The sequence below is a fragment of the Mercenaria mercenaria genome, chromosome 1 (assembly GCF_021730395.1).
Source record: "Mercenaria mercenaria strain notata chromosome 1, MADL_Memer_1, whole genome shotgun sequence".
NCBI classification, from domain to species: domain Eukaryota; kingdom Metazoa; phylum Mollusca; class Bivalvia; order Venerida; family Veneridae; genus Mercenaria; species Mercenaria mercenaria.
In genome coordinates, this window is record NC_069361.1 from 34,676,608 (window position 1) to 34,701,413 (window position 24,806).

Here is a 24,806-nt window from a genome sequence, read left to right on the forward strand (position 1 = left end):
ATTCATTTTTACTAGACTGGCATCAGTCGTTAGAGTCATAAAATGTAAAGCACTGGCCATAAAATCAATCCTCTCTGATACCACTTTCTGAAAAAATTTACAATATCTCTTGCCTCTGTCTCTAACGAGATGAGCCTAGAGAGAAAATGTTTTTCTGAGAAAATATCAGTGTCAGTATGAAGAAACTAATATTATTACAGATCATTTGGTATCAACAGACTTTGTAAGTCTAGCCCGCCAAGGGCGTTCTTATTATTCGCCCCGTCTTTCAGACGGGCGTATAAAAGAAAACCTTATGCATATTTTCTATTTTTAGAATCAAAACAATAGGCGTATTTTTCAAGTGATCATTAAAGCACAGTACTAATTAGACATTCGAATAGACAAATAAAGACAACTACATAGAAAATACAGCAGCTAAATAATGTTTACTCATATAGATTCTTTTCTAAACCCAAATCTATCAATTTATAACGTTTTTTTTTGTTCTTTGTTTATTTTCAATAAAACTATTATAACATTTCAACAGTTAAAAATGGACATGCATAAATATTCATTTTACGTGTGAAGCATACAAATCAAATCAGATCTAGACATGTTATCTTTAAACAAACTCGTATCTAAATGTTTCAGAACATAATAATCAATAACGCACATTAGAGATTAACAACTCCCACACGACTATTTGAAATCATCCCCTGGCCTGTCGATTTAGTGAAAGCGAAACGATTAACTTTGAAACATCTTATCATTATACACGTTTTAGCTTAGAAGTCTGCAAGATATTTCTGTCAACACAAAGGATCAATATCATCTTCGAGTTGTTTCCCTTTATGCACTTCATTATTTCAATACAAATCTACAGGTTTTTTTACGAGTCCTCCCCGAACGGTTTTATTGGAAAACACTGTTTCGAAATTTAACTTCATTACCATACTTCCACATATGCAATTTTGTTTAGAAAAATAATTGTATCAAGTAGATTTGAATCTTTATATGTAAATCCCAATTGATTATATACTCGTGCCCTTTTTGGTATGTCTAGATCTCCAGTACCAATTTCTAAATATTTCTCCAAAACAGGACCAACCTTTTTACAGTTACAATATAGATGTATCAATTTCACGTTGTGCAAAGACAGTTTGATTTAATTTAGTGCATTAGGTATATAAGTTGTTCCAGATAAAATTCCAATTATTGGTACGATAAACACTTCGATTTACCTCCCATTTTTTCTGTACTGACCTTATATGAATTAATATGTTGTGCAAATGTTTCCAAAATTTCTTGTGAACATACTTATTATGCAAAATGGGTTTGCTCTTTTTTTTCTTCTTAAAAAAATCATTTTCCATAAAACAGCGGCTTTTTGACACAGCTTATGTTCAAAAGACCTGTCCTTAGAATATTTACGTATTCAATTGATATACTTATTTAAGCCACTCCTCTATCCAGTTTATTTTAATATCTAATTTACTGAAAATTACTTTTTCGGAGAGAAATCTTTTTCGAAAGAACTTCATGTCGTTTAGTGGTCGTATTAACGTAAAATAAAAACAGGGAAAGGAATTTTATGATTGTAACACAAATTTATCGCAGTGGCTAATCAGAATTTGGTAAACATTGTCAAGCTATGGATTTGTTGGAATGTTTAACAAATGATACTAGTAATCTACACTAAGTCTTATTTGTGTTGAATTTATGAATGATACATGTTGTATTTTCACTGGAGGTACTTTTAAAATTTGATTTAAGCAAACAGATGAGCTGAATAGCATGCGCATCAAGCGCAACATACTAACGAGTGCGGTTATTTTACGTGTTGCTTTAAATCGTTGAATTCTAAGAAGCCAATGAACAATCTTAAAGGTTTTTTACACATTTAAAAAAAACAACAGAAAACAACTTTCGAAACAAAACTGTCTTGTACGTTATCCATGTTCCATATTACAACTGGAGGAATATTACAAAAATTATGATAGATACAGCAGTAGTTACTATGCATGGGCTACTCGATCCCTTGCCACTTGTCTCTAAGACTGAAAAACAAAACATAAATTAATACAACAGTTTTATTACGTCTCAATGACAGCATCAGTTTAAATAAGAGAGATTTGCTTATATCAGTAGTAGCGTTAAGTCAAAAGCAAATAAAAGAGAAGATTTACTACACAGTCAGGCTTTTCCTGTAATCCTAAATGATTAATAATGTAATTCTAAAACAAGCAGCAATTATATTACAAATTTCAAGTATTTTGAGTTATCTAGATGAAATAGCATATATTGGAAAATCATTACAGACGATACTAGAACTTCCGGTTAAATATATTCCGTCTTATTTAGATGATTTTCTTACTTTCGTTAATCGCTTAAACTTGCAGTTTAACTTGGAACAATCATTGCCGAACATGACATATTTTTATGTCAAAATAAGAACTAACTCATACACTTAACATTAATGTATAATAAATGAGATACAAATAGGAAAGAGAAAAATGTGCCACATACCTTTTGCCAGATCATTGACTGTTCTTGCCAAAGAATCCGCTGTTTTTGCGAGAAATCGTAAATTGTCGTCTGTTAACATCACTTCTATGTTATCACAGTGATTATGATAACAATGTATCATATCCCCGCGGAAGTCAGCTGAAATGCAATTTGTTGTTTGCATTACCGGTATTACTTAAAATTTTTGTTTGTTTCACTCTACATCTATATGTATTGCATGTAAATCATAAAAATAAGCTGTAAGTTTGCAGAACATGACACCCAAATGTTTCCTCCTGGTTAATATTGTGTTAAAGATACATTTCCTTATTGGGAACAGCCTGGAACGTTAAAGTAACAATTTACAGGGTTACACTGGTTTTAGACTAGTTCACTTTTAGCCTGTCTCATATTTACTGTACACATACCCTTGCCCAGCAGACCTTTTACTTGAGAAGTGTTACTAGTCTACACGTTGTGACAGATAAGACAACACTGTACAAAATAATAATGAAAAAAGTACAATGACGTCACTGACAGACGGTATTATTGCTAATCAGAAAAAGTTGATTTATTCAATACAATTTCTGCAAATATGCGTAACTAACAATAATTTAAGGTAGAATTTGATACATGAATTAAAAAAGGGGTTCCTCTGACAACTTAATGAAGACTGCAAAGCTTCAGTATACCTACTGTTTACTCTCTATCGTTGAGGTTAATGCCTAAAGCATTACTTCTAAGACGACATTTTCTGTCATCGAATCATGGCACTGGAGAGCTTTAGTTATGATGCCCGTATTAAAATTTCTCTTTCCAACAGACGTTTTAAGCGATAACAAACATATGAGTCGTGCCATGAGAAAATCAACCTAGTGGCCTTGTGACCAGCATGGATCCAGACCAGCCTGCGCATCCGCGCAGTCTGGTCAGGATACATGCTGTTCCCTTTCAAAGCCTATGGCAATGAGAGAAACCAATAGCGAACAGCATGGATCCTGACCTATTGCACGGATGTGCCGGCTGGTCTGGATCCATGCTGGTCGCAAACACACTATGTTGGTTTTCTCATGGCGCGGCTCAATTATGTTAGAACAAAACATCACCTGAATCAGTAATGAATATCGCAGGAATATTGGCTCTCCAAAAATTAGTGTGATCACTTCTCAGGAAATGTCCAAAGAGTTTGAGTTTTATTCCAGATGGTAATCCCTCTTCAACTGGTAGCGCAAACGATTCAATTTCGAATTCCTGCCGTCCTTGTGCCTCCCACGACTGTTTGAAATTTTCAGCAAGAGCGGAATCTGGAGTTTTACGATATATTAAGGTCAAGAAATCTCCCTCGAAGCCATCCGATGCTACACTTTGCATTGTACCGGGAAAATATTGCTGGAACTGAATTGCAACATTTACATATGCAATATATTTTAAAACTTGTGAATAAATAAGATATTAACAGTCGTTAATCTAAATAAGGATGTAGCGTAAAGCATTAGTGCCTGGTGCGTTTAATGTATTAACTCGAAATTTCGAGATACTTACTCGACAATTCGAGTCACTAACTCGAAATTTTGGGTTACTTACTCGAAATTTCGAGTAAAGTAATTCGAAATTTCGAGTTAATGACAACAAATTTCGACTTCGTATCCTTTATCCGCAAAATCTGAACGTCTGTCCGCCTGTCAAAGGCCAAAAAATGTAATGGACGACTTTTGACTTTTAGAAGTGGAAACACCTATCTATACATCCAAATATTGTACCCAACATGTAGGGACGTGAACATATACTACCATACATCAATGTATGACCTACCATAGCCTCTAGAGCTACTCCAGATTTCAAACTGTATCCAGGATATATACATTCATTTACTTGTATAGTATGTTCAGGTGCTAGGGGCTTGAACTAGATCGAAAACCTTCCAGATATGGTCAAAATAGTGGAATATTCTAGGTTTGACTACTTCCCGGTCACCTTCTATGACCTCTCCTCAAAATCTACCCGATCTTGGTCAGACTCATAACTACACGTTCATGTAGAGTATGGGCTCAAACTATGTCGAAAACCTTCCAGACTTAAATATGGTTTAAAAGGAATTCCTATAGTTTTTTATGCGCATCTTTCTGCGCAGCCAACACTTTCTATGGAAAACTGAACTGAAGTCAACATTTGTTGAAACATGTGACAGACAAACTTAAATATGAGGAATCTTGAATGAAATAACATTTTTGATAAGTTTTATCAGTAATCAGATGTTGATACTGGTTTATGTTGTATTGACAGGTATCATACCTGACAGGTATCTTGCTATTTTTGTGGTTGTGTTTTCACATCGCATTTTAGTACAAAGACGGTGTTGTTCATATAATGTAAGATAATTGACTTAGTACTGATAAGACAATATCACCTTTCAGATTATTTAGTATTCAATTATAGAAAGAATTAAGAATTTTTAAAACTTTTTTTAACTTTTAGCAGACATACATGTAATCAATTTGGCCAGCTTCGCACTATTTCCATCCGAACAGGTGTTGTGTTCTAGCGGTCTTAACATAAAATTTAGCCTGGTGACCCATACATTTTTTGCCATTTTTATGCTCACAATACAATTATCTATACACAAGAAAAACAGGAAAAAATTCTATGAAAGAGTTTTTTCAAAATTTAAAAAAATATTCTTCACTATGGGTATTTTTCATAGAAAAAGATTCACAAAAGTAAATATGTAACAATATTTTTTTTCATTTGTACCCATTATTGTAATGATAGAGTATTACAAATATGCCTATGATATCAACTTAGTATATAATAAAATCTGTAAAAAGAAAAAAACCGTATTGTGCTGTCTTGATGTATATTTTGGTTGGTATTTATAAAAAAGCAGAAAATTATGAAAATGTTGAAAAATCGCTGGCAGTTTCAGCAACAGTAGGTGTGTTCAAAACAATTTTTCACAAAAACAAGCCTGGTGACCTATTGTTTTTATTTGTTCATTGTTTTCAGCACAAATTTTCCTATCATATATGTGAATTTAAAAAAAATTCTATGAAAGGAAAAAAACTATAGGAATTCTCTTTAAATAGTGACATTTTATGAGCAAACGATGCCCGGTTATCGTAATTATATGACCCTGTAGGGCTACCCGGTGGATACACCAGGTACCTAATCTTGTCCAGGACCTATTCATCAACGTAAACTATTGTACTTAGTAACTAGAACTTCCGGTTGATACGTAACTCGAAATTTCGACTTAATAACTCGAAATTTCGACTTAGTGACTCTAAATTTTGACTTTTTTACTCGAAACTTCGAGTTTATAAATAACATACACCTGGCACTAGCTATATAGTGCTTTTCCGTAATATTCTGAAGCAGATTAAAGGTGATTTATGATCATAATAATATTTATACATAGTCCGAGCTTTGTTAAATGAAAACTCTGGTGAGACAACATTAGTTTAAAGTCAACCGCTAGTGTTATGTTTGATTTTACTATTACAGAGTATTTATCCTCTCAATAAAGAACAGCTGCAGAACACGTCTCAACATCTAAAGTGTTCTTTTTTAAGGTACATTCTATAGCCAAAATATCGACATTTTAGTGCTTGTCTTTACAACCATTTATGCGAATTTTTACTGAAGAATTACATAATTTGATGAATGAAATGCCTATTGAAAATGATTTAGCTCTCCTTTGAAGTATATATCTTGAAAAACAAATGCCAACTTGTACCTGAAAATCCGGACAGAAGACAGAAAAAAATGTTTTTAGGTGGTCATATTTTTTCAAAATCGACAGCTGCTACATTCAAGCATTATTCTGCCTAAAACTGTGACCAAAACGTACCTAGATAATATATCTACTTCCTGCGAGCAATCAATTTTTAAATAAATTTGATGAAAGTGCCTTTTATAGTCGATAATTTCAGATAATTTTTATTTTCTTTTTTTTTCATGCAGACATCATCATTTCACAACTAATTTGAGATAAACATGCGTATCTATGACAAAAATCCATAATATCATTACAAGGGCAATACACATAAAAGTCAGATGTGTCAATTTTATTTTTAGACACGGTTGCAGTCACAAAGTAATTGACAGAATAAAATGTAAATTTCAGCATATTTTTTCACACAAAAATGCGTTAGTGCGTAGAAATGTGATCAGGCTGAGCACATGGCCTTATGGATTTCATGGTTTTCGGCGCTTAACGTGAAAACAGTTAAAGCACAGGATTCACAAACATTAAATTTATGCTTAAATCTATATGCGATACATTATGCATATAATTATAATTCACGATAATATCGCATATGGAAGTAACTGGAATAAATTTGAACTATTTCCTTCGGAAGTTTACGTGACTGTCCTGTCAAAAGGCCTCCCTCATGTTTACATATTTTGACAGGTCGAGTTGTTCTGGGACTAGGAACAATGGTAAGTGCAAAGTTATATAGATTTATATAAATTAATTATTTTTGCAACGAGTTCGAAGTAAGGTTGATTATCAGTCGACTCTATTTCAAGATCTGAGAATGATTTGCCTATTTTTGGGCGGAGAACATAGCATATGCATGCTTGTATCACTGCCACCATAGATTATCATTAGATCCATTGGTAGATCAACAACAAATCATTCTCAGATCTTGAAATACAGTCGATGCAGAATTAACGCATTGTTTCATAGATAGTGAATCGATCAGAATAGACAGAATTGATCATTGTCATAGAAAAAAAAAACGTTGATGTACTTTTTGCATTCGAATTGACATAATTTGAACATAGACTCTGCATTTATGCCATAAAATATGTCTGATCGGACGTGCTGAATCATCCGGCAAAAACAATCAATATTTTTAAAGTAACATTAATTAGAATCAAGGTCTACTGTGCATTTAATCCGTCATGTGTTTGTTTCAGATGAAAGAATACCTGCACCATGGAAACAATGTCATTTGCAAACTTTCTGAACCTGTGCTGGGCATTCACATTGACATTTCTTGTTCAACAGGAATACATAATGTCGACCAACAGTACAACTAGGTAAATGTCAATTGTTCTATATATATTCTACAATAATTTTGTAAAAAAAAGAACAGTGTCTATAAGTAAGCCAAAGAAAGGACACCTCTGCATAGCTGACAAGGTCAAGGGTCTGAATGAAGCTTGATCATGCACCAAAATATCAACAAATTTATACATTTATACAACGGAATGAAATAACATACAGTAGGCCTATATTACAGCAAGATGTGATTAATAAATAGTATCATAATTATTTATTTTACATGGCATGCATGAATTGTTCAACTTCATAAATCAGCTGTGCTGTAGACCTAAAGAATCAGCATAAAGAAATGAAGCTACATGAGTAGTTTTAAGATACATTAATCCACACTTGTCAAGATTCCATATATAATGCTGATTTCCTTATATGGGTGGTTTTCAAAATAATGAAGCTTTTTCTTCTTTTTCACCTTACTTTAATTCAGTTCAGTTTTAGAATGTGTTTTGGGACAAATCATATCCAAGTCAATGTATTCAAGAAATGTGTGCAATTTCAGATGAATGGCTCAAGCATTTTTAAAGTTATGTTAAATTATATAGCTAATGTTGTCCCCTCTGCACCAAAAGTGTGACATTTTGCATGAAGGATATTTTTCAACTGTGTTTTACTTTTTCAAACCAAACTTAATTGTTACAGCTTTGTCTTTTCTTATGAAATCTAAACTCTGCACATTTAAAACAAAATACTTTTTTTTCATTAACTACATTTTATTCTTACCAATAGTTCATGTCTTGTGATGGAAGCCCCTTCATAAAAGAAATAGTGATACATTTAAAAGTTGAACACTACAATTTCATAACCCCATTACTTTTCTTAAGTCATAACGTTTTCCTAAGATCTTTATCCTTACAGCTTTGAAGACACCTTATGATTTTATTGTTTTATAAATCAACTTTCTCAGAATCTTCATATATGTCTTTACACCCAAAAATGTCCTTTGTAAGTATTCTTTAAATAAAATGGGTTTTTACTTTATTTCCCTCTAAATGGAAGTTACAATGGTTACAAAAGCAGCTTTCAGCTTCACATATTAAGCCAAAGTGATGTCCCCTGTGCACCTTTTTTTTGACATTCATCAGTTATCATAGCATTTATACTGTAATATGTTGTGGCAGTTCTATATTCTTAGTAGTGTGTAAGTTAAATGCAGGCATTACTTGATAATTAAGCATTATATAAGAATCCCAGGACAATTTAAATTTTATTTTTTGCATTTTTCTCAAGTTTTCAGATTTAAAAGTGGAAACATCAATTTTAATTAAAGTTTACCTACATATGTAAATATTCAGTAGCTAGTATTGTGTAGTTGAAAGCATTTTACTTACTATGAACATATTCCATGAATATATATTTTGCTGCCATTTGTCCCCTGTGCATCTTCTTAAAATTAGTAGCATTATAAAGATGTATGAATTTTACCATTCCATTTTACCATGCATGGCATTTTGTCATTTTTCTACTCTGAATAAGCAGTGCATGTAAACTAAATGATTTCAATGTGTTAATTGTGTTTAAAGTCACTTATTTTTCATTTAAAGCATTACATGTTGCTGAATTTTCATGTTTGTGTTGTGAAAATTTTCAGTTTTGTAGTTATTTTGTGGAATAAAGTAATTGTTCAATAGACTTTTGTCTTAAGATGATCACCATTAATCTTGTTTTGAACAGAAAAACTAATACTTAATGAATATTACACTGATTTTTAGTATGTGTCCCCTGTGTATCTCTTAAAAATCACCAGACATTTTTGAAATTTGGAATGTGGTTTATAAACCTGCAAAATGTGAGAAAAAAAAATAAGTTTTATAATAATATGTTAATTATTTTTCATTCAGCAACAACTTTTCTAGGTAAAATTTTATTTTTATGTCAGATTTGTGCAGAAAGGGTGATTTTAAAAACCAAAGTCCACAAACATTTATTAAATAAGTTTCAAACTATACACAAACACCTATTCATATATGTTGAAAAACATTTACTGTTATACATATTTCCTTGTCATAAAACACTGCAATATTTATAACCAATCTTACTGGAAATTCTCTGAACTTATGAACTGAAGGCTGTTCAAAATATTATCTGATTGGTATTTCTCAACACTTTCCCAAAGTTGTATATTTCCTTGAAATTTGAATTATTTGCTATCATAAAAAATAGGTGACCATTAAAAGAAATAGGTTTGAATTTCCAACCCCTATGTCACACTTTTGCTTCATTATTTTGAAAACCACCAATATATTTCCTCATATTTTTTTATACTATACTATACTATACTATACTATACTATACTATACTATACTTATTTCAGATGAAGATATAAATTTATTCAAAGAAATAATGGGACAATGAATGCTAAAATTGCCAAGAAGAAGACTGCCAATTTACACACCATTTTATACAGGTAGGTGTTTAAAAGTGTTTTGAAAATAGATATGGCATTCAGCATTTATTTTACAAACTATAATAACTGATTTAAGAATTATGTACATTGTACTTTTAAATTGTTTTTAATGTGAAGTGTCAGAAATTTATAGAGAAATCACAGTTAATTGTGAAAGAAAAATTTATGTATATATAAATGTACATGTTGGGCTTTTTTTTAGTTACAGTATGATATGGTGAACAAAATGCCTCAATGCAGCCAGTTCTGGAGCTTTGGCTAGGCTATGAACAGTAGACATCAAAAGGTACAGGATAGTTTAGAGCTGCATTTATTAAATTTTTTATGCAATTACTATTTATCAGTTCAAATGAAACTTGGTACATCAGCATGAAGTGGACAGGCACATATTGTCAGGACTATCAAATTTGATTATTTGTTTCTTCAGTTATTATGTCTTTTTCTTTTTCAAATTGTCATATCGTAGCTTCCTTCATACCTTTTGCATTAAAACTCTCTTTCTGCAGATTCCATCATATTCAAATGGATCATGGTATAATTCATGGCCAAGCAGCAGAATTATACACATACTATAGTGGATTTTACATCTGATGACAGTTTTCTAAAGTGATGGTCCTTTTAGAATCTTGAATTAAATGAAAGAGTTACAGTTTCTTTTCTTTTGTTCTTTATGTACTCAGCTCCTCCCCCACTTTCTATCCAATGCCCTTGAAACTTGTAATACACTTTTACCTTAAATGTAAATTAAGGCCTTTATCTATTTTAGCCTAAAATCTAAATTTGGAGTGTTATGCCCCTTTTTATATTATAAGAATTATATTTCATCTCCTCCTACAGTTTTCATACTGTGTCACAGTGCAAAAGTAAGTTGATATGAAATTATCAACATGAAGTAGGCATGCACATATTGCAAGACTTCATTTCAGGTTACTTTTTATTGAGTGATGTCCTTTAAAATATCACAAATACACTTGTACATTGTGTATGCCTACTCACAGTTTCAAACAATTCATAAGAAATTTAGTATACATTATGGACATGAAGTGATCATGTGCCTATATATAGTGTTAGTTAAAATGCAATGCATGAAGACATACAGACAAATATATATCATCTGTTTGAATTCAAAGCTGTATTTCTTAGTCTTTATTACTTATGTAAGGTACTGTTTTTCCACTTCTTAATGACATTTTCTTGATAATGTCTGTCAGACTGATAATATTATAATTGTAAGATTTTATATTCTAAAATTTTGTGTTTTATGAACATATAAAACATGTTAAGTTTATACTAGTGTAAAAATGGCTAAATTTTTCCATTTCAGATGATTATCTGAAGGGCCACAATTGTTTAAAGCACTGGTCAACAAAAACTGAACTATTTGATTGATCATACATGTGCAGAATGTACAACCATATTTCCAGAATCAGAGAAAGTATTAGAGAGAAAGAAAAGTATGCATCATATGCATCATATATGAAGAACTGCCTAAGAATAATTTGCAAAATACATTGAAATCTAACAATTGCTAATTGCATAAGAAAGTTAAGAAAGGTGTACTCTTCTGGAAAATATGTGTCCAGTGCAACATTTCTTTTCCAATTTTGTGAGCATAATTTTGAATAAAAATTGCAACATGGCTACAGGGATAATACAAAAGGTTTAATCTTATTTCCAAACACATTGGGGGAATCAGAGAAGAAATATCAAGAATTAGGGAAAAAGAAATAATTGTCATGAATGAAGAACTTGCTTTTTAATAATTTAAAAAATACTTTTTATCCTCACAACTGTTAATGATATTATGAATATGGAAGTTAAAAGTGTGGACTTTGATTAATCTTCAACTTCTCTGAGCATAGTTCTACATAAAAATTTCAACTTTATAAAATAGTCTTGTAGAAAAAGTGTAAAACTTTCATACTTGTTTTATAGAAAATGTTTCTGGATGTTTCAATGTAAATTTGCTAGACCCAGACCACTAGCTCCTAAGTCAAGGTTACACTTAGATGTCAAAGGTTAAAAGGGTCTGTTTCTGTCTGGTCAATAACTGCCATACATTAAGGGATTTTGGAATTACTCGGCATAAATGTTCACCATAAAGAGACAACGTGTTATGCGCAAGACCCAAACCCTTGCTCCAAGGTCAAGGTCACGCTTAGAGGTCAAAGGTTAATAGTCTTTTTGGTGTCTGGTCAATAACTCTGCGATCCATGAAGGGACTTTTAGATAACTTGGCATAAATGTTCACCATAATGAAACCAGGTGTCATGCCCAAGACCAAGACCCCTAGCTCGAAGGTCACACTTGGAGGCCAAAGGTCAGATACAAAAATGACTTTGTCCGTAGCATTTCTTGTTCATGCATGGAGGGATTTTGATGTACAATGGCAAAAATGTTCATCATCATGAGATGGTGTGTCATGAGTAAGAACCAGGCCCCTAATCCTTTGCTGTTACTATTAATAGCTATTACTGTAATGTTCTATTCTATTAACCCTTATCATGCTGAACATGATTTATTCTGTCTTTGCGACCAGTGTAGATCATGATCAGCCTGCACATCCATGCAGTCTGATGATGCTCAGCACTGTTCGCCATTCATTCAGTATATTTGTGGTAAGCATCCCGTTTAACAGTTAATGGTACTGTCCAAATTGAAAAATGGACAAGTTCATTATAGAAATTCAGCAAGGTATGGGTTAATATTAGCCCTAGGAGAAAATTGGGACTACTTTTCTGTAGTACAACAGTAACAACACGCATGTTATATCCAATTTTTGATGTATTTTGACGTAAGGCTACCTGATAAGTACTTTTGTGTGGACTTAGATTTTTTTCAGATTAACTTCTCTTTGTTGTCACTATAAACAATATATAGACAACTTTTTATAATTGACCGTAGGGAGAAATCAAGACCATTTTTAGCTTCACTATTCGGAGAATAGGGGGGATATACTACTCGCCCCGGCGTCGGCGTCGGCGTTACCCTTCTTGGTTAAAGGTTTTTGGCAACCTTTGTTTTTCAGTCAAATGTTTGTTACTGTTGCTTAATCTTACTGTAACTTTACATAAACATTGTCCAGTATACAAACAAAGTATGTGCAGGGCTGGGCCCATTATACCCAAGGTCAAGGTCACCAAGGTCTTACACTTAGGTTATTTTTAAGGTTAAAGTTTTTCGGCAACCTTTGTTTTTCTGTCATATCTTTGTTACTTTTGCTTATATCATACTGTAAGTTCAACTTTGTCCAGCATATAAACAAAGTATGTGTAAGGGCTGGGCCCATTATACCCAAGGTCAAGGTCACCAAGGAGTTATACTTAGAATTATTTTCATGTTATTTTCCGAAAGCTTTGTTTATAGACATATCTTTGGTATTTTAAAAGATAATGACTTGAAATTAAAAGTATTTATTTATGATCATCTGCATGTGTGGCTACATACCCCATAACTCTAATTGTGTTTTTGATAGAATTATGCCCCTTTTGTACTTGAACTTTTTTGCAATCTTCGCTCTCTGAATACTACTTTAATGCAATATAAGATAAAGACTTTCAAATTTTAGGAGTATTTTAAGGTACCTCTTCTGGTAAGGAGTTTTTTGTGGACTTACAAAATCAAAACTTAACTTCCCTTTGTTGCTACTATATAAAACGATTATTCTTGAAACTTTTTACGCTGGTTGTTAGAATTGGATATGTCATTGTTTTGGCTTTCTGTCTACCAAACTTATAGTTTTGTACAGAAAATGTTTTATTATATCATCTTTCTGACGAGCATATATTTAACATCCTGGCACTCTTGTTTTATTTTGTTCATGCCAAAATGCTGTATTGGCATACAGTATGTATGATGAAAATGTCCTTAGGCAGGGGACGTTGCTAACTCTATTACAACTTCTTGTTGTTGTTTTTTCTGGAGTTGTTGCCCTATTTGATCTTGAACTAATTCATCACATCGTGAACTCGTGAACTTAAGTCGAACAAATCCATCCAACTGAATTGAAACTAGGTATACATCAGAAGCATGAAATGAATATGTACATGTTGCCTTGACTTTTATGATCGATTATTTTGTCTGGAGTTGCGGCCCTTCTTTAACGACGGATGACAACTACATTGTAGTTTCCTTCTCTTCATTTCAAATAAAACTTGTTAAGCATCATAAACATTATGTAGACATGCGCATTTGTTTCTTGTTCAGTTGTTTAACTATTATATATTTTTCCTTAATAACATTACTGACCCGTCGTTATTATAAGTTATTGAATGAAACATTTTTGTCGACATCATTCTAGTTCGCTTTGCAACCTCCGTGAAGGAATATTGTCAAACTATACCGATAAGGGGGAGAGTTTGCTTCCTTTTGTAGCACAACTGTTTATGCATTATTGTGCCTTGCTCATATATATAACACTTTTATTTGAGTGAACATGCATGAATTTGTTACACTGCAAAATAAAACAGTCATCATTGATTACTTTACTTGTCGTCACTTTCATCCTTTTTATCGTAAATAGCACAGTCATACACAGAAGATGCTGTGTACTAAACATATTTTCTCAAAATTCAGACAAAAATTTCTGTCAGATGCCACCATTACATAACTATATTTCAAACTTTTGCAGAGGGAGAACACCCTGACTCCTACTCACGCTGGGAGCTATGTGTCTCGCTGGTGACACATTCTTTCTAAACTGTTGCCTCGCTGCATCAAATAAATGCGTTTCTGGATCCGGACTACTTAAATTATGCTAATTAATGTTAATTGGCATTCATCCGAGTTTCTGATATTGTCAATTTGCAGGTAGAAAAATGGTTAGAAATTGTCAGACTGGATTCCCAGGCTAGATCCGGACCTGCCCTTAAGTATGATAAAGGCCTTTAAGGTCGATGTCGGAAGAGGGATCTAGCAAAGTTTTACAACATTTAAGCTTATCAACGACGTCGGCAGAGATTATGAAGTTGTTATGTTGTCAGGCTTAAGATGCAGGCATACTTAAACTCCAAAACGAAAGCCGTTTTTGTACAATAAAACTCTATCAAGTTTGAATAAATAGTTCAAATGGTTATGAATTTTGTACAATAATCATTTCTGCGTACAGACTGAAGTATTACCATTAGTGGATTCATAGCGGAGGTTGTGGGTTGTGGGGGGGGGGGGGGGGGGGGGGGGGGGGGGGGGGGGGGGTCACCGGGGCGCTCCCGCCCCTAAAATCGCCGGAGCATAGGTAATTTGTCTTATGTTCTGGGTAAAATAATTGCAAAATATACATTTTTTCTCGCTCGCTACGCTTGGATACATAATTTGTCTTTTATTCTGACTGAAGAATATGAAATATGCATTTTTTCTCGCTCGCTACGCTCGCACTAATGATTAATCTTTTGTTCCGGCTGAAAAATATGCATATTTTTTCTCGCTTGAAAATCTGACAGTTTGCATGAGCTCCAAAAAAACTTTTTATTTTAGTCCTAGGTAAACCCTCTCCATGAAAATCCTCAAAAAACGAACGGCTAAGAAATTCCGAGATACTCGCGCAAGAATAAGTCTGACAATTCAGAAGACGTGACTATAATTAGCATGTTAATTGTGTTGATTTTGTCACAAAACCTGTCCTTTGTCAATAACAAATAAAGTACCCCAGAACGCCCAGAATGCACCAAATGGATCCATTATTTTCATAGTTTTCCGGGGAATCATGCCCCCGGACCCCCTATTTGCTCTAGTCTTCAAATATTTTACGCCCCCTCTTACACCAAATACTGTATCCGCCCCTGAGGTAGCCAAATTTTTTAAAAAACGTTATGGATGTAAGAATTTTTTTACAAAGTTTGGAACGATAACGCTTTTATCATATTAAGTAGACCGTTTGAAAAAATGTTGGATAGTTCAATGAATTAAATATTCTAGATTTCATTTCAGGTTGTAGAATATTTTGAAAAAAAAAATATATTGATTATTCTTCGAATACTTTTTGACTGTACTATTAGAATAGTGTTATTGGATCGATAAAATCTGCCGAGAATGATAATCGGGAAAAAGAACTCTCCCTTCAGGTAAACGGCGTGAAGAACTATCCTTTATTATATTTGGCGGGAATCGAGCACGTTTTCACCGTGCAATATTAGTATTTATAGTAACAAAAAAGTAGTCCGTCATGTCAACAAAACACGATGAAAACAATCGTCTGAAGCATTTTAAAGTATATTTTCAATCGTAAATTGTCAGCCTTTTAGAAAAAGTTTGGGTAATTTAAAGGGTGGCAGGAACTAGATACATGTCTTGTTTGTCTATTAATACACTTTAAATGGACTCCGCATGTATTTTGAAGCAACCCTTGATTTTGAAAAAACATGACCAATTTTGTTATCAAATTCGTCGTCGTACGACTTATGAAAGAGTCGTAGTCGTAGTTTGATTATCTAGTCGTATACTTCGTTCCAAGACGAATCTATTGGTGTATACTTTTTATGACTTTTGTCCAGTAACAAACCCGCCAATATTAATTATTTAGACCCACTATTTTTCCGATAGAATGAACCTTAAGAGTTTACTTACTTAGTTATTCAAAGAGAAGAAACAAAGAATGCAAAGTTACCGCGGCAACAGCCTCTTGTGGTATAAGTTGCGAGTTATCAGAGTTGTTATACTCCATCATTGTATCTAAGACAATGCATCCCTGTGTTGTGTTTAACAGAGCATAGGGCGCCCCATAATGTTTATTCGACCACGTTGGTAACCAGTCTTTAATGAAATTGTAGCTGCCCTTTAAAACTGTAATGATACATACGTAATATAAAGTAACTGTTTTGTATTTGTAGGAAGTACAGCTGAGCTAACTGTTATGATAATCTGTACAGCTGTATAATTCTTACTCGTATCTTTTTCTTTTACAAAGGTAAATAGAACAAAAGATAGATACTAAATATTGTTTAGTTGTTAACTTTCGAAATTTGTGATTTGATATTCAATATCCATATTTCCGTAGAAACTTAATTGATTTAATTTAAGTAGATGTTAATGTAGTTATTAGCGATAAACTAACTCTGTAATTACTTATTAACTATACAATACTGGAAGCAATATGAGATACGTTGTCCATATACAGATTGAGCTAATGCCAAACGCAACAGGGTAACTAGAGAAAAGCAAGGCCAATAGGTAAATGGCCGTACTTATGGGGAAAAACTAGGCGAATACGGAGCGGATGCTTTTTAGGAGTCAATTCAGAGTTGAATAATAAAATTATCATTTATCAAGAAAATTCATATTGACCTTTAGTCGTTTTCCCTTTAATCAATACGACCCGCCTCGAATTTATAACATGGCAAATATGAAATTACTTCAATAATAACATTACAATTTCAGCAAGACAAATCGTCGGATCAAATTTATAAAGGAGTCTATAAATGTTATACACTCAGCAGTATTACTGTTGATAAAAGGACAGAAATCGCTGTTGAGGTTTTTAAAGCATTTAACACTTTCATACCTGCGAACATTTTTATTAAGTGGGAACGGACAATTTTATGCGTGAAGCTTATGAACTGACAAGATGAATTTAACACAATGAAGCAAATTGTCGAATACTGGGGCCCAGAATTTTGATGCCCCAACTTCCTTTATCCCTGAACGGGTACATAAATAACAAGAGATAGAAATAAAAGTCCTTTAAAATTTAACATGAAATTCTAACTAAAATGAGCATAATGTATGCAATATTTGAGCCCAGTGTTATGGTGCTTGAGACATGTAAGGCAGGCGATGATATTGGACAACTATTTTAAGATAAGTAACTGCAGAGATAAAGTGATATCGTTCATATACCTGAATTCTAAGTAAAAAGGGACATTTTTATGAAATGTTGGCAGCCAGAGTTATAGACATTGTGTTATATAATGTGGGTGATGCTGTTGGACGACTATTGGAAATTTGAATCAAACCCATTAACAGGCATAGAGTGAAAGTTATAACCTGAATTTCTAAGTAAAAGGAGGGACACTTCATGATATATTGTTGTAGGAATTATGGCTATTATCCTATGATGTGAGTGATGATGTGAAACGCCAGTTTAAAGTTTGAAACATATGTGAGTGATGATGTGAAACGACAGTTTAAAAGTTTGAAACATATCAATTTAGAAATAGCAGAATGGAATGCATTAACATTTTAACCTGAAATTCTAGTTAGGAAGGGGACATTATTCAAATACAATGGTCCGAGAGCCACATTGTGTTATTATTCGTTGGGTTAGTGCAAAAAGTTACTATAACCTTATTAGATGATCAGCACTTGGTACTTTTTTGTATTAACCGCGCGTAATGTTGTGGGTGATGATGAGGAATCTCTATATTCAGTTTGAAGCAAATTCAAGTAATAACAGAGATAAATAGAAGGTGCATCAAAATTTTAACCAAGCTCTGGTGCGGTCGCAGACGTCGACGCTCATGCAAGGCTGAGTAGAATAGCACTCCATAGACTCTGAATAGTCGAGCTACAAGTGTCTATGGTGATTTTACATACGATATTCTTCTAAATCTGGGGAGATAAATATCACTGTATGTTCCCGTTTTGATTTCTGCTGATGCAATTGTCTAGCAACTTCCAGAATTGCTGCTACGCCAGCTCCGTTGTCATCTACCCCTGTAAATGTGAACAAATTTATAAGTATTCCAGTTAGCTCATGAAATATTTTCTTTATGCAGATCTACATATTACACCAGTCGCATATTAAAAAAAACAACTAAATTTTCAAACTTTGACGTAATAAAATGAGATACAAAAAGTAAGATTTAAACTCCGAGTAGCACTCCTAAACATTAGTCTGCAGCTGAAAAGAACACACTTACTATCACTTGGATCTAAACTTGTCTTCTTTAACTGATACAAAAGGTTGAACAAACAAACTTGATCATCAGACATGGTGCATGCAAACGAAAATATATTTCTTAAAATCCTTTCAACATGATGAACTTTCAACATGATGAATGTAAAATAATTCTAAGTTTCTTCAAAATCTGATCAAAACGAAAATACATTTCTCAACGTACTATTAACATAGAATGTGTGAAACAAAATACATTGAGCTAACTCGTTCCGAATGAGCGGTGAAAGCCGTCCCGCCACTGGCAACAGGCTTGGCATTAGTCTGATGGGCACTGCCTTTGTTTATCCTATCTACGCCGATGTGTGTCGGTCTTGCGAGATAGGCTCAGCGGCAAGTCATATATTTTCGCAATATAAGTCCTGATAACCATTTGACATTTGTTGATAATTTCAGTAATAGAGGTAGAAACATACCGCGCTACACAAGTTAAATAGAAAATCAATTCAAATTAGATAATTTTAATTGCAGCTCACTTGTTCGGCGTGCGTCAAAACGTTCGTTTATTCAAAACATCTTAGGAAAATATTCCCATGCTACATATGTGACCGGTGTATCGCAGATCGGGAGAAACGAAATGGCACATTTAAAAACATTTCATATCAACAATGTCAAACAAAGTATAGCTTTTAAAATCATATTCACCTATGTAAAACAAAATATGTTGTTGTTCTTTTAAAAATTGCCCGACAAGCATGATTTTACAAAATGAAGTATGTACACACTATTTTAGGTAACGAATTTCTATATTTTGATCAAGCTTTGAAATTACTTAATATTCAAAGATTTGATAAGCGTCTTTTTTTCCAGAAGGCATGTTTTATGTATAAAGTTTCAACTTGCTTACATCCTTCTTATATAAATGAAATGTTTCTGCAAAAGCCACAAACAAATAACACATCCTTAACATTGCGTTCTGATACATACTTAAATTTTTATAAACCAAATACAAACTGTGAAATATTTAAAGGTAGTCTTATATACTCAGGGCCGATTGTTTGGAATTGTTTGCCAATAGAAATCAAAACCTCATCTTCATTGTCATGTTTTAAATTTAACTGTATAAAATGGATCGATGAATGAATGGATTTTAATGCTAACTACATTGCATGTATTTTTTTATTTTATTTTATGCATATATGATTTCTTCTTTGATTTCTGTTAAAAATTTGTTACTATGATTACAATATTGTACATTCTAGTCGTTCATTCTAGACGTAAGAGGGCCCCATGGATGATTAGCTTTGCTAAATGGATTACCCTCTATAAATAAAGAATTTATTTACTTACTTACATGTACATCAACATACAAACTCACTACTAAAATAGACCGTGTAATCAGACAAACCATTTGAACGGCTAGTCACAATGTGATGGAAGCAGAGGAGGAGGAGGTGCGTGTTTAACTGATTTATGATATGCATGACATGACATAATAATATTTGCCTAAAATTCAATTTGGTTCATTTCTTACTGATTAAATCTGAAAACAGTGCAGATATTTAAAAATGTTGTACCTTTTGTAGTCGACACAGTGTCATAATGCGCAAGAAGTCCAACTACTTTGTCACTATCCTTTCCAAAATTAGCGCCTTTTAGAACACCTATTACGTTGGTGAATATTGTATCCTGAAGTAAAACGAAAACACAGTAAAATACAGATATGAATATGTTAATGACTAGCGAAGACTAAGTTTTACAGATTTTAGTACTGGGTTCATTTCCGAGTCTGGCTGCAATGTATTCTGGTTCAGATCTATTGGTGATGATTGCATTTAGCATTGTAAATTTCAGCCTATGATACTTTTTCAGAATCCCCTGCCTACTTGTCATTGTCAGACTGTTTGAAGAGCTCAGATGTGAAACAAGTCGAAATCGGGACGTTTGTTTGTTTGTTTGTTTTGGGTTTAGCACCATTTTTCAACAGTATTTCAGTTATGTAACGGCAGGCAGTGTTCCTTGATTCTAACTCTGCCAACTTCCCCATTTGAATCAGGGATGGAGGACGAATAATTTGGGAAACAATGTATTTTATCAAAATGTCACAGACATCATATGCCTCGCCCGGGGATCGAACTCACGACCCCGTAATCCGTAGATCTGCGCTTTTCCTACTGAGCTTAGAGGGCGGGCTTAGTACTAGTAGTCGTTATAGCAGGGGTATCCTAAACATCCTCAGCGCGCTTAGTCATTATAGCAGTGGTGTCCAGGCTAAATCATTGTAGCAGTGGTGTCCTGATAATCTCAAGCACAGATTCCGCGACAATGGGGAGGGATTTGGGCTGGGAAATCCCACTTATATGGTAGCAGTGGAGACCTATTGCTGCAATAGCAGTGGAGACCTATTGCTCCTTGAAACAGTGGTTACTTGCTGCAGTTTTGGATTTTGCTTATAGCTGATGCAACCACGGACGAACCAATTTTCAGTTTGGTCAATATTGTAAGTGCAAAACGTTCTTCGACCTTTTTCAAACTATGGTCTCCTGTAATATTTGGTACATAATCCGAAGAAAAACTTCTTTCAGTAAATGACTGTTTTGACCAAATGTACAATCGATTTTTAACGATTTAAAACATCTCACTGACTGTCATATATTCTGTCGTTCGAATTCACAACATTGCGTAATCAAATTGATGGTAAATCGAGTACAGAAATGACCATTGGAAATAATCGTCGTATTGTTTGAACGAAGAATGATAATTCGAAGGTAAAATCAATTATCATAAGTCATAGACTCGTCTTCCGTAGATTTGAAGTTTTCAATGAACGCTACATCTATTAGAACGATATAAATAATTGTGCGAAGTCACATTTGTTTCGATTGTGAAGTGTCCGTTTTCAAATTATATGAATATCGGCCTCAGTGATACATTTTTTTTGTATAGAGAAAAATACCTCTGCTGTATTGCTCTGATTTAACTTATATCATCCCCTGTATGGTACTAGGGGGTTTCCGGAATAAATCTAGCACCAAAGTAAAAGACGAAGGTTCTAATGTATGGCGACTGACTTTTACCCGTTTGCGTCATTAAAACACCTCAAAAACTACAACTAGCGCACCAATGTTTGTCGCATTGATGCGCTAATTTGCCGGTCTGATGTGTTGATATATTGGCGCTCTTCAAACGCACGAACACGCCAAAACAAAATGGCAGGAATCAGCTACCATATGAGATCCTATTTCCTTTCGAAGATGAAATTATGCTCACTTGTACAACAAAAATTAAACTAGCTTACTCGTCGTACTCCAGAGCTTTTTCTTCAGAATTTATACAGCCTTTTTGAATGTTCAAATAGTTAAGAGTAACACAATTCATTTCTTTTAGCAAGAAGTTATGAAAATATATTTTAACACAAGAAATGTAACAATGTTAACTTACTCCAAAGGATGAATCATTGAAATAGTGATACTCTGTGTCGAGGCCAAATTTTTTAAATTCACTGAAGATGAATTCTTTTGACATGGCCTTGTAATCTTTAAACTGCGGCTCATGATGTCGTGTGTCTGCGAAGTAATTCCTGATTGTGTTATTCAAATAACTAATGTCTGCACACGTCACTATTGTACCTGAAATGAATATAATTATAATATTATGCACACGTCACAACTGTGTCCAAACGATACGAATCTTAAGGATCTATTTTTGTACATGGTACTTATGCACAATACTGCATGGCTGTGGCTGGAAACAGTACAGATTTAAGTCGTTCTCCCACCACTGAACACTAGCCGGGGATATCAGTCGCAACCGAAAATCGAAACAGAATTGCTGGCGTTGTAATCCAAATTGCTAAAAACTGCACCACTGACTCTTCCTATGTTTACTTCAACCATTTTGTTGTAAACACAACAAAGAAGGGTAAAATTGGTACATTTTCAAACGTTCCTTATAACCGCTAATTCGTCATTACCGTATTCGTTATAAGAATATTCCTGCTCTGTTATGTTCATATTTACCCTTGAAATGGTTTGACATCCACCCCCATTTCACGTGGAGAAGCTCTCGTTACTGGTCGATATAAAGTTTATACTAGTATAGAAATTACAAAAATGAAAGATTGTTAGATATACAGCATCAAACCGAGAAAAAAAAAAAGACAAAACTTTGTACAGTGGATAAATGTGATAATGTCTAAAAGAATACACACATTAAATTAATGATATGGCTTAACGATATTCGGCAAAGTCATTGAGATTTTGGTTAGAAAACGAAGAATGTACTTTATCATCCCCCTACCCCCACACACACATCTCCACTACTTAAGAATCTGCTGTCTTTAAACCGTGTTGAAACAGTAGGCTCAACTTGCACACATACTGGACACAATACTATATTTATTTAAAACTGGTTTTAGTGAAACAGCCGATAGTTGTATTTACCTACCAGTCACTCACTTGCGAACATGGGTTACGTACGAATTTCTCATGTCTCAATGGTATTGTAAACAACAGAGGGACATGTCTGGTAATTATTTTAGACCTCTAAAGCGGTCTATAAGTTATTTATGGACCTCCTACAATCAAAGGAGTTGGTATGTAATCATAAATGTGAGTTATATGAGTAACGACATTTCAAACTGACAATACCAACATAAAGTCAATTCGGGTATAGTTCTGAATCGATCTAAAATGCGCGTCACATAAATCATTATTCAGTACTGTACTCTTGTGAAAACAGAAAACATTTCTTTTTTGGTGTTATTTCTAACTGTTGGTATACATAAAAAAATAAAGTTTTGGTATTTACCTATTTTTCAAGCGAAAAAAAGCAATGTAAGAAGCTCATATATTGACTGGAGATGGTAGTCTTAGTCAAAAATGTAAATCATAAAAAGAGATAAGATAAGAGCAGCTGTGTTCAAGAGAAGATAACACATGGATATGATGTATCACACAATAATATTTGTATAAAAATATTAAAATATTTACAATAAAAAGTTAATTATATAAAACAAAAACAAAACAATAAGTACAGGGTATTTTGAATAAACATACTTTTCCCTCCAAATAGATTTCTTTCATATCCTACGCCTAAATTAATTTCCCATTCATCAATCAAAAATATTCACCAATGGTACCATTTTCTTGGACTCATATCAGTAGTTAGTTTTTACCGTTTTACATGCTATTATGTTGTACATCTGATAATTGTTTGTTTCATTATTGAAATTATAACAATGATAGAATAATAAAAAGTTAAAGCATTCTTTATTGTCTAATGTCTCATTTAAACTTATTATTTTATGTGATTTCAAAGATCGCAAAGTGGATACAGCATTCCGAAGCCCAGTTCACTACACTAGTGACAGTAAGTTCACAACTACAAGTAGTCATAGCCTCTATGCCGTCTAAACAGCTGATCGCATGTATTGACATGCTGCCGTTTGACGTCATAGGCCACTCCTGTCAAAAAATGTCAATATAAGAAGGAGAATTCAGAATGTGCAATGCAACTCCATGCAAGGATTTCGGAAAATTTTGTATAGAAATAAATAAACATAAATTGTCCTTTTTTATATTGAATACCATTTGAATCAGTGTAGATGCTTCTAATTTGCAAGAAAAACGTTTTCTTCACCGCTGTAATTCTGTCATGTTTTCAAACAGCGGCCGCCATTTTAGGAATTTCTCTACATTGTAATGACGTCACAAATATGCAAATCACTGGGGTCAAACGTGCGGTTTCCCACGGGTTTCTTTCAAACTGTGGTGGGAAATACCTGTTTGTTGTAGAACATAAAACCTTAACTTTATTTCTAAAATATTTCAGAAAATAGTGATGAATGTTTTTTTTTTAAATCTGTTGTGTTACTATCCGGGTATGGTAAAAGTGGCCGCTCTTGATTCTTAATTGACCATAAATCAAAATGCCAGGGTCATAATTATGCGTGTAAAGAAAATGAGGCACTTAACGGGTTTATTGTTTACGATACGCATCTTACCAGTACCGTAAATTTA

The 24,806-nt window shown here is 33.5% G+C and overlaps 1 protein-coding gene and 1 long non-coding RNA gene across 2 annotated transcripts in view; one reads left to right on the plus strand and one right to left on the minus strand.

The window, feature by feature from the left end:
* Window positions 1-475: 475 nt before the first annotated feature.
* Window positions 476-24,806, minus strand: part of LOC123542287 (uncharacterized) — a 33,114-nt gene continuing 8,783 nt past the window's right edge. The window contains exons 2-8 of the mRNA XM_045328066.2: window positions 22,228-22,415; window positions 20,364-20,475; window positions 18,486-18,605; window positions 16,561-16,736; window positions 3,594-3,882; window positions 2,509-2,646; window positions 476-2,039 (exon numbers count right to left, since the gene is read on the minus strand). Of these exons, the coding sequence (XP_045184001.2) occupies window positions 1,948-2,039; window positions 2,509-2,646; window positions 3,594-3,882; window positions 16,561-16,736; window positions 18,486-18,605; window positions 20,364-20,475; window positions 22,228-22,415 (1,115 nt within the window). The 3' untranslated portion in view covers window positions 476-1,947. The remainder of the gene's footprint in view (window positions 2,040-2,508; window positions 2,647-3,593; window positions 3,883-16,560; window positions 16,737-18,485; window positions 18,606-20,363; window positions 20,476-22,227; window positions 22,416-24,806) is intronic.
* LOC123549382 (uncharacterized) lies at window positions 6,146-12,446 on the plus strand. The gene is made up of 4 exons (XR_008371078.1): window positions 6,146-7,533; window positions 9,867-9,959; window positions 10,162-10,245; window positions 11,284-12,446. It is a non-coding gene; the product is annotated as an uncharacterized LOC123549382 (long non-coding RNA).